Here is a 16,843-nt window from a genome sequence, read left to right on the forward strand (position 1 = left end):
TCATAAGAAAGAAAGCGGCAAGAACAAGGTGGCTCCTCTTCGCAGTGTTCATATTTTCACTACTAGGAGGGATGCTAAGAGTTCAATCCTCGCTACATCTCTTCTACTAATTCGTGTGGTGTTCAATCTTGTTGCGTCTCTTCTACTTCGTGTGGTGTTAGCCTTGGCCCCTCTTTGTTTTGCTTTTGCGCTCCTTCCTGTCATCTACCTAGCACCTTCGATCTCTGTCAGCCTGCATGCTCTCCTAGAGCTTCAGTGGGCTGCGTAGTGATGCCTTGCAAACAGACAGCCTTGCTGCTCCAGTGGACAGCCAATGGTAAGGCACTGTTTGTGAGTAACACATTGCCCAAAATTTCTAGTTTTCATTGTAGACATCCATAGTCACAACTCAGATTTCTAAGTGGATTGAGACGGATGATTGCATGAGCTCTTGCAAGATGGAGAGAATGTCTGTGGGCTACTCTTCATATTCCTCTCTATTGGTTGTCAAGCCAATTGTCTCAATGTTGTTGACTCTACACAACCTGGCAGCAGCAGGAGAACTAGGTGAGTTGCGAAGTATGAACAATCTCATTTGTTGTTTGCTGCATCTTGAAAAGGCAGTTTTGGGAACAACTCAACTGGAGTTTATAGCTTGCCTTCTACTGAGAGGATTTCTATCAATTGTCCCTTGGATTTGTGCAGGTCACCAAGGAGACTCTCTGTGCACTTTGTGCCTGATTAGCAATCCAAAATCAAAACTATAATTGAAATAAAGGTATGATAGCTTTTCTTTCTCTGCTCAATAACCCATCCATTGGCAAATTTTCGATAAGTTGATAAGCTTTTTTTAGGGGGGGGTTTCTTCTTCACATATGTTTGATGTAGTGTCGTCTTTTCATATAGTATGTCAATGCCATAACTTTTTTATTCTTGATATTACATGACTATTAGATATCAATGTAGTGTCGTATTTGGCCTTTCGACATAATACGTCGATCATCTGATTTGTAATGTAATATTTAAGTCAATTACTTGGGCCATGCATTTGCATGGTACTTATCTTTCTGCATTGGATCGTATTACTCGATTATATGTGTGGTTAAGTAAGTAAGTCTACATTTCGACATTTGGTTGTAATATTCAACCTTTGATTTCGTTACAAGGACTCCTTCTCATTGTTTTGAAACTAGCTCGACACTTGGTCGTATCATTTGAGTGTATGTGTCGTCTCTCAACCTTAGAAGAGTAATAGGATTCAACACTTTGTCATTTATTCGACTTTTGGTGTTGTTTTTAGATATATAATTTATAAAATAAGTAGGCTTCGACACTAGGTTATTTATTCGGCTTTCAGTGTTGTCGTAGCTTATTTCATAAAACAAATGTTTAAACTTCAACACATGGTCATTTATTTGGCTTTTAGTGTTGTTGTAGGTTATCAGTGTTGTATGATAGTTTCGGCTTCAACACTTGGTCGTTTATTCGACTTTTGATGTTGTTGTACTTAACATTATTAAATGTAATTGTCCAATCTTTGACACTTAGTCATTTGATTTTATGTTCGTGTCATTGTAGCTTGCATAGTCCTCTTTGGAAATATTTTGTATAGAATGTAGGGCTCATCAATAGACAATGAACCAACCAGATATAGAAGCTACCAAAACAATATATTTCCATCCAAAACTATGGACACAACAAAAGAGAGAGAGATCCAAAGTCCCACCAGAGCGTGGTACTTTGATCTTACCACAAGGTACTTCTACTATGTGCCGAATATCTCTAGACTCGAGCCCGCATGATCCAGAGCAGATATAGACTTTATGTTTATATCCTTCTACCTTACTTCCTGTGTATAGCCTAGGTAGGCAGCCCTCTATGAGCTAAGTCTGCAGCTCCTCAGCCAAGTTCATCTTCTAGTCATAGGCCAAAAGATGATGTATGAGGGCTTGGAGTCCCACGTGGATGCTCCAAAAAGGAGCAGCTGCTACTCAAACTAAAAATAGTGATAGACACTTCTAAGCTGGGCCATGCCGTATATAAATCAATGTTGCAAGCATGATATAGAGACCATAAAGCCCAGTAAGGACACCAGATGAAGAACTAAACATAATTTGAATTTTGGTGTAGAGGCATATCTCCCAAACAAACAGAACCTCTTTCCAAGAGAGACACCGAGGAAACGAGTGTGAAGATAGGCAGAGATCACGGGCAGCCGGATAAGTCCAGAGCAGGTGGAGGACAATTTCCCTTGGAAGTAAACAAGATGGGCAAATTGAGGAAGAGCTACACCACGGAGCCAAGAAAGAGCCCATCGATCCAACAACGCCACAAAAAAAGCCATTGTCTGAGAGGAAGTTTGATGTTCCAAATGCCGGAGAGACGAACCTTCCACCAAGAAAGAGATTTGTCAAGATGCCAAATATGATTGCCATGCTCCTTAATCCATGGTTGTGAAAGAAACATATGATAGGCTTTTTTGGCAATAAGATCTGCAAATGAAAAAGGAGAATAACCTAGGAGCCCTGATCAAGCTTCCACTAGAGAAAGAGTGGCAAGGGACAGGATTAAAAGGTCGAGCATGCCAAATAGGCCTATGATGCAAAACCCAAACACTAACTCCTTGTCTAAGGAAAGGAAAGTGTAAAGCCCCGATCATACACCACATCATCCACTATAGAAATGCCCAAGAGATGCAAAAAACAGTATATACTTTGTAAGACTAGAATATATCCAATCCTACAAATTTAGATTTTTTGTTGATTCCAAAAATCTACACAAAATAAAAGAGAAAACGAAAGAAAAGAAAAAAGAGGTAACAAAAACTTTTTTTTTAAATAAAAAGGAAGGCATACTTAGCAAGCAAAGCAACACTTATGTCATCATCAGTGCCCAAGCATAAGCAGCTATACTAGGTTTCTAAAGACCCGCGGGGTCTCTTGGGCAAACCCAGTGCTTACTAAAATACGTCAAATAAACAAAAGAGAAAGAAAACAAGAAATAAAGAAGAAAGGAAGAAGGAGACTAAGCAAAATTAAACAAGCAAATCAAGAAATAAATCTTCCAAAAAAACAGGAATAAAATCTCTCTCTCTCTCTCTCTCTCTCTCTCTCTCTCTCTCTTATTTAAACATAAAGAACTAAAAGATGCAAAATTACATTCCTAACTTAGAAAGCACAAGGATACTCAATGAAACTCTCTTTTGAAATTAAAAGAAAAACGGGCTATTCAGCTCCCTTCTTTTTGTTTTCAGCTCATGTTCAATCATTCTAAACATGCCTAAGGCCAATACACCATAGATAAAAGACTTCATATCTAGGATTGTGCATACTTTTTTCATTATTTTTCTTGGATTATACCTCTTGTGAATTAGTAAAGTGATCAATCACTACATTGAGTGATAAAAGACTCCTTAGTTGTACAAAGGCGAAGACGAGCTAAAGGGGAAGTGAAGACACTACTGCAATGGATGCTCTACAAATGAAGGTATTCCAAGGATCAAGAGGACATACTGACCAAAGTAGATGAGCCAGGAGATGTGGCCAATCATGGAGTAACCGAGTAGAAAAGGGATACCTAGGAATATGACCATGTAGATGCCCCCCCACACACACAAGAACTTTTTTTTGTGTAAAAGAGATGTTTCGTTTAGAAAAATGTGCATTCATAGCTGCCCAAAGTGAAACAGCTACTACTCAAAACTAGAAGCAGTAATAAAAGACTTTTAACTAGATGCACCTTCCCCCAATACCCCCCCTCCCCACCCAAACCAAAGGAGAAAGTAAGCAATTTCCAAAGGAAGTTTCCATTTTTGTTTTTGAGGATATAAACATCACTTAAGACGAAGGGAACATTATGCCAATTATATAATGACACCTTAAGGTATGGTTCCATCTACCTAGACCTAGAGAGGAGGCAAACATGGTGACAAATGAGCTTAGATGAGCCAAACTATTGACTACCTTGACCAATGATGTGCCGCACTGTTGATGCCTAGGTTACAAGACTTAGGAGAACACTCATGCACTTAAGACACAATCGTAGATCAAAGCCTAAGACAATAGAGGAGAGAGAGAGTGTATTTTTAGTCTCTTTGGTCATTTTGTCTCCTTCTTGCAAGGTAGACAAGGCAAGGGCTTGGATTCGTAGGCTGTCCTTATACTTCTCCATAATTTCTTTCACTAAGTGAGAAAGCAAAGCTCCTAGAATTAGGAATTCTACACTCTTCTTCAATTTGTGTATCTCTCATAGAGAATTCATGCTTGGCTTTCTGTGACATCTCCTTCGTCCAACTATTGAAAAACCTCCTCAGCCCCCACCTCCACCTCCACCTCTGCCAGGTTTGTTTTTTTATCTTAGTGGTAAAGACGTTTTGCTAGTGGGAATTACAGGACCATCATGATTGGACATGTTATGTCCAAGATCTATGCATCAGTGTAAGTTCTTCTCACTGCTGCTGGAATGTCTAGAACCCTCTTATGCCATGTAGGTGGCTATAAATTTATACCTTTCCTGCTGAGCTACAAGAATATCCTCCTGCCTTTGTTGCTCTATGTGCATCCTCCATTCCTCTTCATCCATGGGATGTGTCATCATCACCTAAGGCCTACGATCTTTGTTATTCATCTGCATTGTCTTCTTCTTCACTCTCTTCTTGATCTTCCTGTTGTTGCTTTGTATCTTCAACTCTTTGTTCTCCTTGACCTTCCTCATCGACTTCAAAATACATATATATGTAATTGTTGTCTTCCCACCTTTCCTTTAGCTATTTTTGATGCCCCTCAAGAATTATCTCATATCTTGGTTGCGGGATATTTCTCCCTATCTTCTTGTCCACTATACGAAGCTGGTTTACTTTGTTTTTACCATGCAAAAGAGAGTGAAAGAGATTCAGACAAAGGGATTATAGTTTAGGGTTGCATGGGAGAGATGGGAGTATAGGATTATAAGCGAGAGAGTTGGCAACTTAGGGTTCCAAGCAAGAGAGGTGAGTTTTGGTGAAGGAGAACCTTTTAAATTCACTTTTATAGGTGATGTTAAAAACTTTTGCTAAATGTGGCCCACTAATATAAATACTCCCAAATCCATAAAAAGAAAATAACCACAAAGAATATTGCTATTTCCAATATGGTCCAAACTAATGACATCATTGTACATATTTTTTAGCGACCCAACGCTTTCCTAATCGACTTCTAGTTATTAACCACCCTTTGTGCTTTTGGGATGCTTTTGAAAGATCATATACAAAAGTCACTGTCAATGATTAGCAGCAGTAACAAGAGGCACTCCAAGCTCAGAATAGGGCCATAAAAGATCAGCCGATAAAACAGGCCAACCAAATCAAGCATCTCCATGCCCTCCTGTGCCAAAAATATTTAGCTACAAGAGTAACTCCAAGCCAAGAACCAATTGTCACATTTTGGGAAAGCATAGTGTGTACTCAACAATGTTAGCCTATATTGGCATTTTTTAGTAAAAACTGTGAATTTCTTATATACAAAATATTGAAAGACATTATGCATCAAAACTATTTACACAAAATGTAAAGATAATTCTATCACAAAAAATTTTTGTCATTGCAAATTAACACCACCATGGTAAAAAACAATATAATATATCTCCATTTGTATTTGCAATGTTTTTGATAAACTGAAGTCATCACAACATGATTTCATGATTTTCTCTACAAGATATTTGCTTGCTTTGCATCCTCCACTTTGTCCAAGATTCGAGCTCTTCATTGGGGTTCCAAGACAGTCGGTTGTGTGAAATTCTCCACAATTTCTTCTAAATCATAAACTCTTGTTAAAGCCCCCATAGCAGTAGCTGCCAAAAGCCTTACCAGTCTTTCCCCGAAAGCTACAAGAGTAATATCTTGCCTAACCAAAATGCACTTATGGATTGATGGAGGTAAGGGCATAATAGACACCAACTTTGAAAGTGCCCTACATTTGATCAACTCTTCCTTCCGTGAGGGGAGTATAAGAAATGCAAGCAAACAAGACTCTGATGCTCAAACATCTCCATGTAATGTCCAAGTGCAGAGTCTACATTGATGCTACCACCTCGACCCGCATATTGTAATGCAAAATCATCAACTTCAATAACAACTTGAATTGTAATAATCCGATCAATAACCTTTTTTGAAAATCTTTAAACATATCATTTTTTATCACCCTCTTGGGATCAAAAATTGGCCATCCTTCTAGGAGCCATAACTTTTGATCCAGGGGGAATTTTGTGGTGATCCAAAAAACAAAATTGATCGCTAGCTTGCGCTCTATGCACTGTCACCTCAAATCTCATATCTAACATTTCCACAGGTTACCATAATCAAATCCTCATCATCGAAACCACCTCCCGATCACTTGCAGTGCATCCAGCACTTAGAATGAATCCAAATAAAATTCATTTGTTGCATTTTGCGATTTGATGTGTAGTTTAGCTGTAGACTAGCACTGCCATAGAGGAGATCCAACTCCACTAAGCCAAGTCAACCATTGCCATGTTACAAGATTCGTTCGCATCGGCATTAGTCCCTTTAGTTCTATCATCAGTGTACACATTCACAAACTAACACCATCTCAGTCCCTTGGCACTCGACAGTTCACCACACTTAGTGTGACAATTGGTAGAGTTATCCTCTCTCGAATTCAGGGTTGTTGCATTCTTCTTGCACACACACATGCCACCCATGTACAATCACGTTTGTTGACTATTCTTTGGCATTAGTTCCTACACCTACATCAGCCTTGTACAACCTCTTGGCTACGCCGAACACTCAGTTGTCATCATTCGATTACAAGCTTGATCCTTGGCACACAATTGTTCTTGCATGACTTCCTTTTGACCATTTAGCGTAAGTGCTCTAGTGGTTCCAGCTCTCACACAATGTTCTCATGTGGATAGACACTCTCGTCGGTACACTTGTAAGCCTCTTGCACAAAGCACCAGAATGCCTTTAGCATGGAGCTATACACATCACACAACTGATGATACACCAATCATGACTCCGGACGAGATCTATGAGTGGAAAGAGAACCTTCTTTGACCATTTATTGCCACAGGATATGTACCCGTTTATGACATGGACTTGAGCCTCATTGGTCTCAACAAGAGATTGGACACAGATGTTAGCATGGATCAACCCGCAGTTTCTGATCATGCACATTTCTTGGCAAGCCCTTAACACGAGGCAGTCCCATCCAAATCCAATACATCTTGATTCTTATGATGCACAACCACCATCATCTTCATGCATGAATCCGACTCCATCTACTGTCGCATTAGATGCAAATACTCAACAGGAGTTCATCGGTAATCATGCAGTTATTTAACAAGTAATTCCTCAATATGAGGCACTCACATCTCTAGCCGCATGCGAAGATACATGCCACAGTGCATTCAGCTCCTTGGGTGAATCCATTCCAGCATCCATCACTTATGCTTTCATTTCTAACATGGAGAATATCTTGGACACAGTTTCCATGACCAGTACAGATCATTAGATCAGTCTATAGGACATTCTAACATTGGCTCAGTCTTGCCGCATTGCACCACCCTTGGATCCAATGATCAACACAACTTCTTTTGATCACCAGATCATTCCTTAGCACAAGGATACCTATGCATCAGTGCGATCCTGCCCCAGTGTAGTAGACATCATCAGGTTCAGCCATAGTGCAACCTGGGGAGACTTAGTGTTTCAACATGCACTCATGGCTATAGTATACAGTCCATACTTGATGTAGGTTAGTGGTTGGATCTAGGATTAGAGATCAACCCTTCATTAGCATTCGGCACCTCATATGCCTCAAGGACATCTTATGCATTCTCAATAGTATTTCAGGATTCTAGGCCTTTGTACTATCAGGTCCTTCTCAACAATGAGCCTATGACAGATGCTACATCCCATGCCAATGGATGTTTAGCCATGCACACATCAGACAACCTTCAGCTCATGATGACAGTTGAGCATACGGGTTGGACAAGTTCCTATACCTTGTCATTTGTATGGGCCTCTTCTTTTGTAGAGAAGTGTATCATACCTGCACCTTCAGCCCTAGATTTTCAGCCCCTGGATCACTCTCTCCACATGGACTATGCGGTCTTCTTTGACCCCGCATCATTCGACAGAGATTACAGTACTGCAGCATACATCCAACATTGCTATCAGTTCTTTTGGGTTGGTGACGCCCTCGTATGTCACAACCTACCGGATCACATCTCCACAACTACATTGACTAGCTTCACATCTGAATGCCTCTTCTTCATAGCAACAACACAATCCATGGTGGCTTATGACATGTTTGGCATGCAACCATACACACAGTTCTCCACGCAGTCATCCTTTGATCGACCACTTTCTGCATATTTCCTTCCTCTTCCCTTTGGCCTATCTTTTGGGTTTTATTCCCAAAGGCAAAGGATGACCCACAACTTAAGAGGGGGAGATACACGTTATGTACAGGATTGTAAGTTGTACTCATTGTACATGCTTCCGCTACGTAGTCCACTGTGCTCACATACGCACATACTATTCTAATTGTTTTCAATTTTTGGATGCTATCATATGCACCAAACGAAACACATAAAGGTCTTGTACATGCACCCTCTACTTACCAAGTGCAATTTAAGAGGGAGTGTTGAGGATGGTGTAAATTGCACCATACCTCTAGGGAATAGGGGAAAACCCTAACCCTAACCCTAGGGGATTCACATGCATATCTTCATGTTCATGTTCAATACAACTTAGTGTACAGGTAGCTATATCATGTGCACTCCTCTCTCTCTCCCTCTCTAACTTTTGCTATCAAAAAATGTTCAAGCAATCCATGGATATCTTGAAGTAATGTATTTGAAAGATTCCTAGGAATGATAAAGAGACCAAAAAAGTTCAATCAATATATTTATATCATGAAGTAATGCAATTCAAAGACTCCTAAGAATGAAAAATCTCAGTAAGGTTCCTTCCAAGTTTTGCAAAGATCTTATATCCAATTAATTATTCCCACAAAAATTGGCAAACTTAAATGTGGATACCAAATTCTATTGAACCATAATAAAAGTCAATGCTATGTTGTCCTCCATGGCAACACTAAAGTACCCAAATTTCTTAAAGACTTATCTTCTTTGAACATATTATTCTAATGTAGAATTAGTTGTTTTATGATAAGAAAGCATTCTATTAGATGATATCATAGAGAGTGCACTAATACAACGTGTTAGAAGCACCCATGTTTGTATACCAACAACTAGACGTCTAAAAACATACCCTCTATAAAAATTTGGTACTTTTTCCCATGTAACCCCTATTTTCACTAGTCTTTCCACTCTCTTGCCCATTATATCATCTGGTCCCCCCCACTTCCCCCCTTTTTTGCCCCTAATGTCTCCCTTTAAATCTGGAGATGGACCCAAAAAACTACCTATATTTTAAACTTACATCCTACTTTTTACAACATGACAAGTGCACCTTAGAAATTCCCAATTTTTATAGATTGTATGGCACACAAGTGGCACACACTAAAGTAGGAGAAAATTTTACTGCAATGGAATGATAACTACTTGGTATAGTCTAGTTGTACTCTAAGTTGCACACATTCTTTCATGGTACGAAGGAGGTAATGGAAACATATCATTTGCCGTTAATACCACTGCTAGAAAAAGAAACACCTTTTATGCAAACTATGTGATTGATTTTTGCACTCAAGGACTACAATTTTCAGCTTTGGTTTTGCCTAGACAAGTGAAATGTAGTCATAGATGCACTTTCCCAAGCATGGCCATCCAAAACACTTAGTCCAAAGTTCCTCTTGACATACACCTCACAATGTCTCCCTCGACCCTTCCCCACACCTAACTGTCGCTTTTCTATTTTTGACTATGAATTAAAATAATATCTTCTCCTTCAACTTTTAGATCCATCTTTGACGGATATCATACATAGATTCCTTGAGATTTCCCGCATCCCAATCAAAACATCTCATCCTACAAATAACAATATCCACCATGTGATCAATCTAGATTCAACCCATGTTTACATCCTATTTATCCCCTAAAAGCAATTAACTTAATAATTTTGTTAAGGAAATCCTCACATGGGGGCCTTGGGCAAAAAGGCAAGCCAAACTTGTGAAGATGGACATCTTGATGAAGCTAGAGAAGTCAGTGGAACATGCAATCTTGAAGTTTAATGGAGGAAGTTATCGATTGAATTATTCTTCATGCAAAAAGGCTTATGGGGGCTGGGTTCATGCAGCAAGAAGAAGCCAAAGAACAATGAACCTAATAAGGCTATTGTGTGGGAAAAGAAGAATGAGGAGCCAATTGGGATGTTGAAGAGAACCCTTGGACCACTACTTTCATTATGTGGATAGGACGAGCAAGAACTTGGTACTTGTTTAGTCTCTCTTTGGAATGAAAATGAGGAATTTTAAAGCATCTTTAAGACAAGAACTATTTACCTTTCATATGGATGAATAAAAGAGATTTGGGACACACTTGAACCATATGCAATCATTGATGAAGCAGATAGCTGCCCCAGGTTCAAAGGTGTACTGTCAAGCATAGCTCCTAGATATCTTGAGTCGATTAAAATTCTACACTTGAGTTTAGAGAATCTTGGTTTTCAAGACCTGGTTGCTTTGCTTTTGAGTGAGCAATGGAGAATAGGGTTGAGTCTATGAAGAAGAACGAAGCAAAACTTTAGGGCAAAGAAAAGTTAAATAAACTCAGATTCAAGTATTGTAGTAAAGACGAGCACTCAAAAAAGTACTATTATAAAAAATAGCATGACCTACAATTCAACGATTTGAAAGGAAAAGCGTGCTTGGTTGCAAGAGCCGTATCCCACTTGGTGATCTAATCATCTCAATGCCCAAGAAATAACACAGCTCTCCCAAATCCTTCATCTCAAACTTCTGCTTCAATAGCATTTTCACATGAAGGATATCTTCATCACTATCACCTGTGATGATCAAATCATCAACATAAATGACAAGCATCATAATACCTTTCTCTATTTTTCTCACATAAAGTGAGAAATCTGCCTTGGAAATCTGAAAGCCAATAGTGATAAGATACTCTCCTATCTTGTCAGACCATGCTCTAGGTGCTTGCTTCAAGCCATACAAGGCTTTCTTAAACCTGCAAACAAACTTAGGACACAGAATCATACGAAATTTTGTTTGGAAAGATCACTGGCATGCCATTGATTGGAGTTATGTGGTGGCAAGAAAGTACGAGGGTAGTTTAGGGCTGGAAGAGATGATACAGAAATGTAGGAGATTGAATGTGAAATGGTTTTAAAACTACATTGCAATCAACCATGGGCAATTATTTCGAGATATTTAATAGCCATGAATGGGCCTCAAGGTGTTTGTGCACTGTGGTTGGCAAGACGAAGTGCTTTGCAAGTACGAAGTCAAAATCTCACAGTAAAAAACACTTAATAAGCTGGTTGCTAAGTGGAAATTGTCATTTGCAGATACCTCGTGGAAGGGAAAGGGTCACATGCAAGGCGATGCCTCCCTGAACATTTTTATGTGGCTTTCAGAGTATGCTTATAGAGGTTTATTCAAGCTTCTTGTGGTTGCTCGCAATCTAGTAAAGAATCTTTGTGCAAAAGGTTTTATAACATTTAGGAAGATATGGGATCCACGAGGGCGAAAATGGGTTAATGAAGAAACACTGTCGAATCAGTATAGTTAACTAATGCTTAGAGGTCGATTGTACTTCGAATCATAAGGTATCTACACACCAAAGGCCTACCGGTTGAAGCTTGAAGAATAGATGCATACACATTGCCATGGCTGGGTGGTGAAAATCTTGTGCATGTGGCAGAAGGTTATGGGTTCTAGTTGAACCCGCATTTAAGATTCTTGAAGAAGAAACCCCTTGCCCAAGCACTTGGTTCGGGGGGTGCACTACTTAGAAACCCTATATATCATGTGCGTTCATGGGGTATTTAAAAAATCCCTTAACTAAAAATTTCCCCCCAATAAAAACACCCCTCTTTATTTATGAACTAAGTGATTTTTTTCTAAAGTTGAATTGAAAACCCCTCTTGCTATTGTAACCAACACGAGGCACTTGGGCACGGGATCTTGTCCACCCAAGTTTGGGCACGCTCAAGGCCAATTGCACCTCGCCATGTGACAGAATGCACTTGTATTTTTGGCTGATGGGCAGGCAAGCTAGTGGAGTGAACCACCTCACAGCTAGGTATGCCCATGCCAAGCGGCGCCACGAAGTTTTTGGCTGGCCACAGAGGGAGAGCTCGGGCGATGTGTCAACAGCCTCACAACTTATGCCAAGCGTCACTTCGAAGTTTTTGGATGCCCATAGGTCAAGCGAAGTTCAGGCGATGCAATTTTCGGGGCCAATTGCACCTCGCCATGTGGCGAAACACACCTGTATTTTGGCTGACAGGCGAGCAAGTCGGCGGTGTGTAAACAGCCTCACAGGTAGAGGTGGAGTTAGGGGGGGGTGTGTAGAAACAGCCTGACAGCAGCGAGGTGTGCGCCACACGTGTGCAAGGCGGAGTAAGCTGTTTCTATACACCGTCGCCAAAACTTGGTGGTGCGCCACTAGTGCCCAAGCCAGGTGGAGCGATGTGGTGCCAGGGGGATGTGGTGCCGGGACCATGATTGCCATCATCATCATCATCATCATCATCATCCTTGCTCAACACGCTTTTTGTTGGCCATTGCTTTCTTTTTGCAAAAACGTTTCTGTTGGAAGGAAGAAGCAGTCCACCATCACGACGAGTTCATTTCTCTGCTCTCCGAATTCCAAGCCCTGCACATCGGTGAGCTTCCTCTCCTTTTCTCGCCAATTTCGCATCCTCAGCTTTGCAATCGATCGCTTTTCCTCTCTCCCATCCATCGAATCTCGCTTTCCTTTTCATCAATTCTCGCTTTCTTCCCGATCGCACGCATAATTTAGGCCTCCGTTTCAGGGTTTGTTGTTGATGATATCCACACTCTCACAGTCGCGGTGGATTTTGGAGCTCCGTTTTCATCCTAGCCTTTGACATGGCCGCGCCCTCTGTCACCATCAATGTCATGCTTGCCGTTCACGAGAAGAAAACGAATTCCGTGGATCTTTATAAGCCCCTTCGGCAGTACATAGTGCAGCACTACTCTGAAAGGGAGGCAGTGGACAATGAAGAGGATTTGCAGATCGTGCAGCAGATGCGCAGTGAAGTCGAGAAGACCTCCGACTCGCTTGAGTCCCGCCGCGATCTGCTTCAGAGATACTTTAGAGCTCTCTGCGTGATGGAGTCGCGGTTCCCTATCTCGAACGAGAAAGAGCATGTAAACACGCTCTCGTTCAGTTGGTATGATGCTTTCAAGCAGGGGAAAAAGGCTTCGCAACAAAATATACATTTTGAAAAAGCTTCCATCATTTTCAATTTGGGTGCTGTTCAGAGCCAAATAGCTTTGGGTGCCGATCGTTCAACTCCCAATGGAATCAAGCAGGCGTGCAATTGCTTCCAGGCGGCAGCAGGGGCATTTGCATTCCTCAGAGACAACATTTCAATGAAAGCGTCTGCAGGCACCTCCACAGTGGACATCTCTGTGGAATCTGCTGGTATGCTCGAGAGGCTAATGCTTGCTCAAGCTCAAGAATGTTTCTTTGAAAAAGCAATTGCTGATCAGAAACCTTCGGCACTGTGCGCAAAAATTGCAAAGCAGGTTGGATTGTATTATGAAGAAGCACACGCAGCCTTAATACTTCCTCCTTTAAATCAGCACTTCGATCGTTCTTGGGTAGCCCATGTGCAACTGAAAGCGGCTCAGTTCCATGGGGAGGCTTGTTACAGGACAGCTCTAGAACTTCATGACAAAGAGGATATTGCTGAGGAAATAACCCGTTTGAACGTGGCAAGCATAGCTCTCGCCAATGCAAAGAAATCAGGAAGGGGGGTTGTGAGTCCTCTCCTCGACGCTGTGTCTAAACTTGAAGCAAATGTAAATCTCAACCTTGACCGTGCCAAGAAGGAGAATGATCGTGTGTATCTGATGAGAATCCCCTCTGCTAACTCATTAGCACCACTGCCGGCAGCTTCACTTGTAAAGTCATCTAATTTGGCGGACGTTCTGGATGCTAGCAAGGAAAAGATGTTTGCTGGGCTTGTTCCGGATAGCAGTGCAAAGGCTCTCTCCAGATATACTGAAATGTTAGATGACATAATAAGGTCGCAAGCAGAGAAGTTGCAGCAGGAAAGTGAGATCACCAGGGTGAAACTTAAAGAAATGGAGCTTCCAGAGTCTCTGCATGCACTGGAGGGCAGTTCTATCCTTCCTGAGCAGCTTAGAGACGATGTTGAGGCTGTCCAGTTGGATGGAGGGCCATCAGGGTTGGAAGTTGAGATCAGGCAATTGCAGGATCTCAGGCGTGTCAACCAGGAAATGCTTGTGCAATGTGAGGAAATATTGCAAAAGGAGTCTCAGGAGGACGCACAATTTAGGGCACAGTTTGGAACTCGCTGGACAAGGCCACAGTCAAGCACGCTGACTAAAAGTTTTCAAGATCGTCTCAGCAGTTTTGCTGTGAAATTAAAGCAAGCTGCAGACATGGATGCAAGAATCGAGCGTTCAATCAAAGACAACTGGGCCATGATGTCCATTCTGGATGTGAAGCCTGTGAGTACAGCTCTCTTTTGTACCTTTTGTGCCATTTGTACATTTATGCTGCTTTTTTGATTGAAGTAAAAGTTTATTTTTGCTTTACAATGATAACTTTGCCTTTTCAATTCTGTATTTTGCCTTTTTTCATCTTTAGAACAACAAAAATCTAAATTTGTACGATAGGATATATTCTAGTCTTACAAAGGTATATATTGTATTTTGCCTTATTTTAAAATTATGATGACAGATGCATGAATGCTTTTAGAGTTTTGTTGTTCAGATCAGCTGTTATCCTTCTTGTGGCACCCTAGAAAGGTCAGGTTGGAGTGCATATGGCTTGCCCTTTTGTTTGTAGAGAACTGGCTAGGTTAGGGAGAAGTATGCTCAAGTATGTGGATGCTCAAGTATGTCTAAAAGGATGCTCAAGTATGAGGGGTGTGTGGATTTGTATGTGTGTGAGCATACTTTTATGCTATGGTCTACACCCATTGTTGGGCGCTGATGACGTCAGCGGGGATGTCATAGTAGCTAGTCCCTGCTATGCTTTATGGAGTTTATGGTTTTCAATCTTGTGAGTGACTATCGTGAGATTGAAACTGCACATGTTGTGTTTTTAGAGAATGAGTTTGGGAATGTTCCTGGATTCATCTAGGTATATAGGTTAGGGAGAATGCTGGTGTTTCCTTTTCCTAAAGATATCAGGATGCGATTTGGAACTCAAAAGAATACCTGACATAATCGATATGTGATGGATGAGTGTAATTGGTATATGCCTTGTCCATTGATGAGGAAGGAATACATGTACCAGTCCTCCCCCGCTTGACTCTTTAATCCTCAATTCAGCTGGATGAGGATGTTGGAGCCTTTGTGCGGTCCAAACCCCTTGTGGAGCATGTATTGATTGTGATGTAAAAATGGGGCCTTGAGCGCTGGACGACATGTGGCAAGTGGGGGACTTGAATAATCCCATAATCATATCTGCACTCAGGTGGACCTTGGATTCAATACCTTGTGAGACCCTTCAGAGATATCCCTCTTGGTACTTTTGGGAGCCTCTGGAGGCACCAGCACGGCTATGGGGCAAAGAGTGGGACCCCACACCGGCGCTGACACGTGTCCCCTGTGGGAACCACTAACAGTGGTATCAGAGCTGAGAGCTGGACTGTGGACTGTGGGCTGTCACGTGGCCGACGCGTGGTGTTGTTTGGTCTGGGTAGATTGCACCATGCGGAGACGTCATTATCCGTGACAGGCAAATGAGTGCAACTGTGTGGTGGTGGCTGCTTGTAGAAAAGGACTAAGGACAGATTTGGAGAAAGGGGATAGAGGAGCATAAGGGAGAGAGAGATAGGGGAAAAGGGGGAAGAGGAGGGGCAGGAGTGAGAGATTGAGGTAGGGGGGAGAGAGAGAGAGAGAGAGAGAGAGAGAGAGAGAGAGAGTAGGGAAGAGAGAGGGGGTGAGAGAGTAGGGAGCAGGTAGCAGGAAGGCGTAGATAAGATTAGATGTCACATCAAAAAGTACATAGTAGGGGGTGGATGGGGACTTATATAGTCCCTCCACATTTTCCACCTAAAGGGTCTCAAAAGGGCCTCTAACTTGGCCCTTTTTCCCCTTCATTACAGCCATCCCTTCCCATAGAATTTTGCCCTCAAAATTTCACAGCATGGCTGTCCGAAAATTGCAGTGAACAGCAATTTCTAATCAATCCGGTAGGAGATAGGTGGTCCTGGACAATGCTTTCTGGCTGCCATGAATTTTCATCCTCAGGGAGTCCCCGCCACTTGATAAGATACTCTACGCAGGCCTTGTTTTGGAGTACATGGTCTCTGAAACCCACAATGCGCTTTGGAACATAGAGGATGTGTCCATAGGTGGCAGCTCAGGAAGAACATGGACATGCTGTCCAACATGTGGTTTCAGCAAAGACACATGGAAAACATCATGGATCTTGGAGGTATTGGGTAGCTCCAACTGATATGCGACGTCCCCAACCTTGCTGATGATCCTGTAAGGACCGTCATACCTATGAGCAAGCTTTGTGTTGGTATTACCTTTCAGCGAGGCATAACGATTCTTATGGAGACACAAATGCACATAATCTCCCTCTTTGAAAGACAAATATCTTCAAAAACATGGTGCAAATACTTTATTACAAATTGCAAGATTAATGAGGCAATATATCTACTTCTTTTGGAGGAACTTTGCATGTACTTGATGACAAGATGAAA

The 16,843-nt window shown here is 41.5% G+C and overlaps 1 protein-coding gene across 2 annotated transcripts in view; it reads left to right on the forward strand.

Annotated features, from left to right (window-relative positions):
• The first annotated feature begins 12,670 nt into the window (after positions 1-12,670).
• LOC147890461 (vacuolar-sorting protein BRO1-like) overlaps positions 12,671-16,843 on the forward strand; it is a 61,220-nt gene continuing 57,047 nt past the window's right edge. Inside the window, exons 1-2 of one of the 2 annotated variants that reach the window (XM_087390446.1) lie at positions 12,671-12,790; positions 12,941-14,630. In XM_087390446.1, coding sequence (XP_087246572.1) covers positions 13,017-14,630 — 1,614 coding nt within the window. In that variant the 5' untranslated portion in view covers positions 12,671-12,790; positions 12,941-13,016. The remainder of the gene's footprint in view (positions 12,791-12,940; positions 14,631-16,843) is intronic. The other variant, XM_087390447.1, reaches the window with a different exon arrangement.

The sequence above is a fragment of the Dipteris shenzhenensis genome, chromosome 19, assembly GCF_047967505.1.
Source record: "Dipteris shenzhenensis isolate YYH24624 ecotype China chromosome 19, Dip_SZ_1.0, whole genome shotgun sequence".
Lineage (NCBI taxonomy): Eukaryota > Viridiplantae > Streptophyta > Polypodiopsida > Gleicheniales > Dipteridaceae > Dipteris > Dipteris shenzhenensis.